The sequence below is a fragment of the Sinocyclocheilus rhinocerous genome, unplaced genomic scaffold, assembly GCF_001515625.1.
Source record: "Sinocyclocheilus rhinocerous isolate Xijiao unplaced genomic scaffold, SAMN03320098_v1.1 scaffold352, whole genome shotgun sequence".
Taxonomy (NCBI): domain Eukaryota; kingdom Metazoa; phylum Chordata; class Actinopteri; order Cypriniformes; family Cyprinidae; genus Sinocyclocheilus; species Sinocyclocheilus rhinocerous.
Genome location: NW_015642448.1, coordinates 431,386 through 441,509, shown reverse-complemented (window position 1 = coordinate 441,509; position 10,124 = coordinate 431,386). Strand labels below are relative to the sequence as shown.

The window sequence follows — 10,124 nt, the reverse complement described above, 5'->3', positions numbered from 1 at the left end:
CGAAGCGTTTGAGAGAGGCGGGGCATAGAGGACCTACAATAATGTACAGTATTTGAAAAATAATGTGTTTTTTGAACATTAAAGCATGTCAACATATTCTGTTACACCAAATACACAAAATAATGATCTTTAAAAAAAGCATCATATGACCCCTTTAAGCTTTTATGGCTCATATAGTATATAGAGCTCACACTCGAGGAGGAAAAAAAAAAACACCTCAATTTTATTCCCAAAGGCCCAAACGAAGCAAAATATGCAATTTGGTGCAGTTGCTGATCATTTATATTTACAAATATAAGATGAAATTCTGGTAGCTTGTAATGTAAATCAATGAGATCTTTATAAGAGTATAACAGACTACTTACATAAAATGCATATACATATCAGTTGTTACTCTGTATCTCCCAAAAATACTTTAGTAAGATGATATTTAAATGCTTAGCTTTATGATCAAAGCTCTGTGGTTTTTATTGTGGAGGAAATACATATAATGCAATGCAATACAATGATGATTGAGAGATGAACAAATAAATGATCCTCAAAAAGGCCTGATTTATCATATTTGATAGATTTTAACATGATTTTTCTGAAAAATGATGTATGGATAATTAAGTAAACCTAAGTTGCTTCAGTTCATTAAGTTTAATATTACTAACAATACAAAAGTTATTCATATAATTACTTCATAAAATTCAGTAAGATTTCACAGCAAGAAGAATGTACCACGAGCTGAAGGTGGATATTTTTATAATTATACTAAAAGGCCATTTACTTGCTAATAAAGTATAAACTATCAATCAGTCAAGAGAAGGTATGTGGTGCAACAGATTTTTTCAGCAGTTTTGATCATGTTGATGATTTAGAGGAGAACTTTGCATATCAAATATGATACAGTAGGCATTATAGGGTTAAATGTTTTCACTTACAATTCTGCACCACTAAGCAAACAAGCAGTGTAACTGCAAAAATGAGTTATGCAAAATGAAAACGATCTTACCTTTCCCTGAGCTCTCTTCTCCTCCATTTCAGCTAAATTTGCTTCATCTTCAGCCTCATCTTCTTCCTCACTTTGATCATCTTCCTCTTCGTCATCTTCATCCTCCTCTTCCTCGTCTCCCTCCTCCTCTTCTTCCGTCTCTGTGAAGAGTTTGTTTGCGAAGTCGACAATCACTCAAAATTCACATATTATATGACATATCATCACATGGCAAAAACCCTCACGTGGCTTCTCTCCTCTCTGCAGGGCCAAGAGTTTGAGTTTCTCAGGCGGCACATAATCTCCCTCACTCTCCTCCACGAATGGTGACAGATGGGGCGGCAGTGTAACTCCCAGGAAATATTCCTCTACAGGTAACAGAATCTTCGCATTTACACAGTCATACACCCACTGGGGCTGGATGTAGTACCTGCAAGGATGAAAATACATGAAGTACAACAATATACATTAATTACAGTATAAATGTAAAGTATACACCGTCCACAATCAGTGAGAGTTGGTTTCGGACCTGTTGATGTACTGTTTGTCGATGGTGGGTCTGTCCACAATGTGATGCGTGATCATTTCGTCTGTTTCATCATATGTGCTGCCGATGCACAGTGATTTATCCCAGGACACCTGTCCACCGAAACACCTGCACAGCGTACAACACATTCTTATATACTGACAAAAACTGTAAAACTGTACATACACAAACTATGAACGGCAGCAATTCAACAAGTTACATGTTTTGGGGTTTTTAAAACCTAAAACAGTGAAAAAAAAAAAAACTAAAAGTAAAACCATAAAAAAATGCTTGAAATAAAATAAACATTATCTGAAATAAAATAAAATATAAAAACATTTATTTTATATTGAAGTACTAAATTAAGAAACTAAATTAACTATAAAGATATTTAAAAAAATGATTAAAATGACAAAACCACATCAAATAACTAAAATTAAAATATTTACAAAAACTATATCAATGATAATAGAACACCACTGACTTGTATGCAAATACACCACAAACTTAAACCTTCGTCAAATAGGGTCCAAAATAGTTGTTGTTGTTTTTTTAAATAGTGGCTCAGACAAAAAAGGGGCTTTAAATACTGTCTGTCCACCTCAGATGCTCAGATTAAATATTATGAGCAGTTTCATTTTATATTTATTTTATACAAGGTTTGCAATTTTAAAACAAAATCGGTTTAATTTTTGTATTTTTTCAACAATAAAAATTATAAAACAAATAGAAATCAATTAAAGAATGGAAAATAATATATATTTAAAATTATTCTCAATAATTAAAAGAAAAAAATGCACAATTGTTTTTTACAATAACTTTGATTATAGGGTTGAATAGTTGCTTGACAAAAGTTGAGAAAATTATTTTATTCACCCAAGTTCCCACCATGCTCACATTATTAGAGTTGCATTTTTTTAATACAAGGAAATATCTATGCAGTAACAGGGTGTGAGAAACAGCTAAACATCATGTAATTTATTAGTTAATTAAAAATAAATCTAATAGAAATTCAGTAGTCGTAATTACTGACATTATAGCATGATATTTACTGTTGTATAGAGCTGAGATGGGACAAATACATATTTCTTGATCTACTTTTCATGTAAACTATGTTAATTACTAGATTATCAAAAACATCTAATCTAACATCGAGTTCTACCTCTAAAGAAAATGAGATTTGTGCCTTGGCGTCTTTAAAAAAAAAAGGAAGAGCAAACCATTTTGTACCCTGTTTAAGGAAAGTGCCATAGATAAAATTATGAGTGATAAAAATGAGTTGGTATGTCACACTCCTTCACCTGATGAGAAAAGCCAGCGATTCCCTGGGAACTTCTCTGTTTAGGAAAAACTTCAGCCCTTCGAAGAGCTTCTTCTGTTTGTTTTGCTCCAGCTCGATCTTCTCTCTCGCCTCCATTGTCTCCAGGTCTTCCTGCAATTGAAAGAGCACATACAAATAAAGTTCTATAAAAACTACATTAAATAATGAGGACAAAGGTTGCCTGCAGTCACGCTGGTTTCATCAGAATGTTTAACACCTTCAGCGTGTAACCATAGTAACAGTCTCCCTCAGTGAACCTGAAACATGAGGATGTGAGGTCCATCCAAAACAACAATTAATCAAATGCGGGTTAAATGCTTCACCGACTCATGCCTTGTAATGTGTGACTAAATAACAAGTGTCTTTTGACACTTTCTTTTAGTGAACTTGAAGTGTGGAAAATTATTGTGGAGTCACATAGTTGCATTAATTACAGATGGCATGAGTGCTTTAGCAATTCGAGAGGAATCTGACAGCTTTGACTTTGCTACAAAACAGCTGTGCCAATTGTTTTTATATTCTGACCCATGAACTGCATTTTATGAAAGGTGCCCTACAAATAAACTTTTTTTGTTAGTTATTAAATCAAACAAACTTTAAGCCCCCACTGGTTTTACATATAGCCCCACAAAAACATATTAAGGAGATATATATATATATAGATATATCACACATCACTTGAAGCAGCCATATCACCCTGTAGCCCAAGACTGTAAGTTTTAATATGTATACTGTATGAAATTTACAAAATATTTTCATGGAACATAATATTTTATTAATATTAAAAAATATGATTTTTGGCATTAAAGAAAAATTGATAATTTTGACCCATACAATGTATTTTTGGCTATTGCTACAAATATACCCCAGCAACTTAAGACTGGTTTTGTGGTCCAGGGTCACACACACACACACACACACATATATATAGTAATATGGTACCAAATAATTACCATATTCATATACTATGGTATTTTCAAGATAATTCAGGCCATACTATGGTATTACAAGGGGACAGCAATCATGGAAATGATGATTGATTTTATTATTATTATTTGCATTACCATGTCCAAATTAATAATAATAATAATTATTATTATTTCTAATAATATTATAACATTTGTATAAATGCTTGTTAATTCTAATACCATTCAAAATAACAATTATTATTATTGTTATTACTGTTTTTTTTTTGATAAGGTAATACAATTCATAACCATTTATAATAATATTAGAATATTATTAGAATGTATAATATTAATATCCAAATAACCACAGCTGTTGTTGTTATTATTGCAGTGGTTATATTGACATGGTAATGCAATTAATAATAATCATCATTATTATTAATATTATTATTATTGCTGTGGTTATATGGACATGGTAATAGAGTTTATAACAATCTATTCTAATATTATTAAAAGATTATAAAAATAATATTAGAATGTAAAATATAAAACAACAACAACAACATGATAATAATCTCCAAATCATCACAGTTATTATTATTATAAATTATATTACCATGTCAATACTGGTTAATTATTTGTATGTATATATATATATTTTTAAGTATACTGGTTTTAACTACAAAATGTTTCCCAAGATGTTATCCCTTGTATTGACCAGAGGTCATTTCTGTAAGTCACTGCTGTCTCTCACTCACCCCTTCAGCAGGGAAATGGTCCGGCTCTGCCTCCTCGTCCTCCACTAAGGGAACCGTGCGGGCCAGACTGGCACTTAACGCTGACAGTTTCTGGAAGCAAATGCAGAGATGGATGTCTAAAAACAAACTGTAATATTTGGCACAATTTAATGTTGATATGAAAAGAGAAAAAGCATTAGTCAGTACCTCAGAATAGCTTTCTGATTCCAGGGCATAATCTTCTTCACACTCTGATTTGAGGTTGAACTCTCCTTGTCCATCAAGCTAACAGAACCAGAATAAAATAACAGATTCAATTTCCGATTGAAATGTATTGGAATTTTTTCCTACTGAATAAAAAAAAAAAAGGCATTTAATGGAAGCACATTTACACATTTTGTGTGTGATACCTTGGGCGGGTAGACAAGGTTGAGAGTCTGGTAAAGGCGGAAGTTGACAAATCCAAGCAGCGTTGTGTAGAGTTCTGTAAATGTGGCCATAACTCTGTAATCCACATCTGTAGGGTGCTGAGGGGAGCCGGAACAGGGGTGTGTTATATTTAACTGTCATCTATAGAAAAGAATCTATAGAAAGACCTCAGCATCCAAAACACTACAAAAATTAAAACACTGAACCAGAAGAAATGATAGTAGGGCTGCACGATAAATCGCATGCGATATTTAACGCGCATCTTGTCAGAAAGCCGGTTCTGTAATCAGCGGTAAATCTCCATCACCTGCGGGCTTTCACATTGAGCAGCATTAACTACACAGAGCCGTTGTTCACTGACGAGCTGCGCAAAAAATCGCGCGAATATGAACGTGGTTCATGATAGTGATAGTGATAAAAAAAAGACCAAAGAGCCATTAGAGCTAGGAATGGGCAATATGACCAAAATCTTATTTCACGCTATGAGAAATCTTATTTCACGATAATGATTCATATCCCAATATGGCTATATTTTAGCTTTATCTATAGCTTTATTTTATTTTTGTTATTAAATATAAGAACAAAGAAGCAAATTACAAACAACAGGACCAACACAATAGAATAAACATATACTAACGAAAACTTTTTTTTAGCTACAGTAGGTTCATGTAGTAACAAATGCAAAAGAAACGGAATAATCAAGTGTATAACTAAAACACGGCATCGACAGCGATCATCACTGTATAGAAAATATGAACTGATTCGTAATAAAGATAGAAAAGTGATTCAATCCTTCAATTCAGTCTTTTTTTGTTTGATTAACAGTAATGATGACACAGGCAGCAGCAGGTATATTAGGCAGCTGTCACTTTAAGACCAACTGCACAGATCCAAAAAACTGACAAACCTGCTTTCCATGTGTGATACATAAGTAAAATTAATTTAAAAAAATTCAACTATTTACTGACCAAGCTTGAAGTTTACAAAAGACACATTTAGACTCACATCATGGGCAAACTGATATGGTACGATCCATGTGATGGTTTGTCCCAGGACCTCTGCCTGGTAGTAAATGCCCTTAATGGAAAGAAACACCTGAAGAAACAAAAATACAATCTTTAAGAGTCACAGACGTGGTTGTAAATACATAGCTGTAACATTCATGAATCATTTTAATTAATTTTAAAAATGCACACTTTTCATAGCATATGTTTACAGTACCTTTCTCAGGGACCGTAAGTCAATAATGTAGTTCATCCATTCGACGCCGAGTCTCCGGCACAGCTGAATTGTCTGAACGTGGCATTTTCCTGTGCGAGCGAACGTAGAAAACAGGAAACACATAGAGAGGGCATCATCTACATCTCGGAGAGCATCAATGAACGTGGGATACCTGGAAAAACAAACTTATTTTAGAAACAGTATACGAGACAGTGACAGACCACTCAATGAAAAATGGAGGAAGAAAGCAAGGTTTTCAATGTGGCAACTGAACAAAATATTTTAGCACAATTTGAGCTAAAGAAGCTAAATTTGGTGCCAGATAGAGGTGATTTGACATATGTTATGGAAATCTAATTTTAACTAACTGTTTTGGAGATATCCTTAAATAGGAAAACAGGAAAGAAAGCTGCACTTGTCAAGCTATTTCATAAGTGTTTTCAACTGAAATAGTTATACAGGTGCCCATAAATTAGTATTTTTATCAGCAATGATGCATCAAACTGCTCGAAAGTGACAATAAAGACATTTATAACGTTATTAGATTTCCATTTCAAATGAAAGTTGTTCTGTTAAAATTTCTATTCATCAAATAGCAAATCAGCATTAGAATGATTTCTGAAGGATCATGTGACACTGAAGACTGGAGTAATGATGCCGAAAATTCTGCTTTGCCATCACAGGAATAAATTACATTTTACAATGCATCCAAATAGAAAATAGTTATTTTAAAGTATTATTATATATTATTTTATATTTTTTCAAAATATTACTGTTTTGCAGCTTGGTGAGCATAAGAAACTTGTATCTAAAGCATGGAAAAAATCTTCTTGAAAAACCTTTGAACGGTTGGGGAAAAAAACCCTAACATTCCAAATTCAAAACCCAAAACCTGCTGATGCAACAGTTGTAAACAGAGCAGATTGGATGGATGCAGAGACAGACAGTGAACAAGACAGTCAGTCGAGCCAAGATAATTAAAGTATCATATTCTTGATATTCTTGTGACTTTTTGGATTCTCATAACTGATCTGTTTGTGGACAGGGACTGAGACTCCGCCAGTACTTACAATAGTGCTTGGACACAAATAGGTGCTTATCACGTAACACTGTCTGGACTAGACTTCTGCCGGTATTCAGTAATGCGATATATCACGTTATACATTTTTCTGTATTGCTTTATTGCATTTAAATGTTCAGTTATTTTTGTTATAAGAAAAATTTTATTAAACCTGTTATACTGTATTATGACAGCACTTTTTTAAACTAAATTTCAACATCGTGATAATACCACATACCGTGATAAAAGCATTAGCAATTAATCGCAACATGAAAATTTGATACCGGCATATCCCTAGTCTGGCCACACAGAAAAGTCATTCACAGCATGTTGTTGTTGGGTCAGAGCATAGACTGTAAAAAAAGATGGACGACGCGTCTCCTATTCCTTCCACTATAGAAAAGTGAAGCCAAAGCATCTCAGTATGGCCGCTGCCATCTTGAGTAAATGACGTCATTTGGAGCCCGAGTCTGCGCAGTAGAGATTCGTTTGGAGCCAGAATCTGCGCAGTAGTGTCGTGAGGTGGAGCCGCGGTATCAAACTCCCGCAGACCCAATCAACCATAACGACACGCCCCGTTTTTATAGCATCAAATTACTAGCTAAAATCAAACTTATCACAAAAACGAACAATTGAACATACAGTATATCAGCGTAATAACAACTACCTTAAATGACCAAAACCATCTTTCGGAAAATTGTATTGGAAGTGTAATTTATTTTTATTTATTTATTTTGACTCAAGTCCCATTCGTTTACATGGAGAGGGCGGGGTTTATGCCCTGTACTGCAGCCAGCCACCAGGGGGCGATCAAAGAGCCCGCAGCTTAACTTTTCAGGATGTGTGAGGCACACCCGGGTTAGAGAGTTGAAGTGCGCCCCCTGCAGTCCACAGACAGCACTGCTTTTACTCTCACCTCTCCTTGATGATGTGGTCCAGTTTGTACACAGGCTTGTTCTCTTTCATTCTCTCCACTCCGCTCCATTCAGCCTTGCCATATGCTTTCCGCAGTTTCCGCACAAAAATCTACAACCAATGAATGTATAGTTAGCTTATAGATTGTCTTATGAACCATTTCCTCAGTGAAAAACATACCATCAGAATTTAATCTAGGATGCCTAAAGTTTTTTTTTCTTCAGAGCGTCATGTAGCAAATAATACGTAATCTTTTAATTGCATTAAGCAACCAAAACAAGTGTTTTTATGAGAGATTTCACTGAGACTGGTTAGAGTGACATGCACTGTTTGCTGCAAATGTGCAAGGAAAAATTATAATAAAAATAATAATTTAAATTAAAACATTTATTAATTTAATATTTTGAAAAAATATTAATTAATTCACCCATTATTAAAAACTAAATAAAATAAAAACTTATTGTTTTAAAAGGCAACTCAGCTTCTCACCAATTTCTGACATTTTATAATGTTGTATTACAATTGATAAGTGGGTTCTTAATTTCATTGCCTATCATACATTTTTTTTCAGTAATTAGATAATGCGGACATAAAATATATATTAAATAAAATATTTATTAAATTAGAAATGTTGCCTTGGCAATTAACTGAAATGAAATAACTAAGTCGAGGTACTAAAATTACTGAAACTAAAATATAAATACATTAAAGCTAAATAGAAATATAAAAAAAATAATAATAAAAATGAGAACAGCACATCAAATTACTAAAACTTAAAATGGAAACTGAAAATATAAAAATAAAAGCCAAATCAAAATAGTAATAGATATTATAATAGTATAAAAAATTCTAAAGTAACACTGACTGAAAAGCCTAAATCGATGCATTTAATTATTACATAACCAAGACAATTAAAAGAGACTTCAAAGTAAATATTTTTTTTTAAAAACATAGAAATGGACATTTCTCTCTCTCACTTTCGGCTGCTCCCGTTAGAAGTTTCCACAGCGGATCATCCAAAAGTTTCTTTGGCATACATTTTACATTGTTATTGACATTGTTAATACCTATTAAATACGTATATTAGCTCCACTGTCATTTCATTTAAAACGTGAAAGTGAAAAAGTGACCAAAATGATAAGGATTAGAGGATGCTGCCGCAAACACACAGCAGCATCTAGCTTTACTAAAGCACAGTTCTTACCTTGTACTCTCTGAACTTGCCAACAACAGGCTCATGCAAGAGGAAACGAATGTCTTTCAGCAGGTAGAAGGTTCTAGGCGCTGTCGAGCCCTTGTTGACCTTTTTTTTGTGTTTGGGCTCATGAGGATAGATTCCTTTTAATATGCATAACCGCCTATAGAATGAGAAGCATGCATTAATTCACAATGAACTGTATTAAATGCTTAAATAATTAAATAAAGCAAGTTACAGTATATACATCTGTGTTTCGCAACTGGTGGTTCATGAAAAACATCAGGCAAGAAATACTATATACAAATTATAAAGCGCAACTAGTTGTATTATTGTGCATAGTTGAGAAGATACCAAAATAAATAGAGATATCTCTTAAAAGTATCGCTTTTTATTTCTCCTCTTTCCTACTACTTGATTCGCTTCCGTTTCAGTTTTTATAACCATTTCTTACTATGTGTAAGTAAGTTGTTGTTTTTTAGCATGTATGTTTGGCAGTGTTATTTTTTAGGATTACTGATAAACTACTGTCGTTTGATTTGTATTATTTGTATTTGTTACTTATTTTAATTTTAATGTCTAAATTTATTACGTCTGTATAGGTCTTTTATTAAGTTTTAGTTTTATTTAATTTGAGTTATTTTAATACTTCAACAAACTAAATGGAAATGAAATAATATATATATTGAATTTATAATGTATGTATGTATGTATGTATATATATATATATTAGGGGTGTAACCGTACACGTATTCGTACCGAACCGTTTCGGTACGCGTCTTTCGGTTCGGTACGCATGTGTACCGCACGAATACAGTTTTTTTTTTTTTTTCTTC

At 33.2% G+C, this 10,124-nt stretch overlaps 1 protein-coding gene across 2 annotated transcripts in view; it reads right to left on the bottom strand.

The window, feature by feature from the left end:
* Positions 1–10,124, bottom strand: part of pes (pescadillo) — a 16,235-nt gene that overhangs the window by 2,234 nt on the left and 3,877 nt on the right. For both annotated transcript variants that reach the window (XM_016572766.1, XM_016572765.1), the window contains exons 3-13: positions 9,298–9,451; positions 8,095–8,204; positions 6,119–6,290; positions 5,903–5,992; positions 4,879–4,995; positions 4,676–4,753; positions 4,490–4,579; positions 2,804–2,934; positions 1,506–1,631; positions 1,222–1,406; positions 998–1,137 (exon numbers count right to left, since the gene is read on the bottom strand). In XM_016572766.1, the coding sequence (XP_016428252.1) occupies positions 998–1,137; positions 1,222–1,406; positions 1,506–1,631; positions 2,804–2,934; positions 4,490–4,579; positions 4,676–4,753; positions 4,879–4,995; positions 5,903–5,992; positions 6,119–6,290; positions 8,095–8,204; positions 9,298–9,451 (1,393 nt within the window). The remainder of the gene's footprint in view (positions 1–997; positions 1,138–1,221; positions 1,407–1,505; positions 1,632–2,803; positions 2,935–4,489; positions 4,580–4,675; positions 4,754–4,878; positions 4,996–5,902; positions 5,993–6,118; positions 6,291–8,094; positions 8,205–9,297; positions 9,452–10,124) is intronic.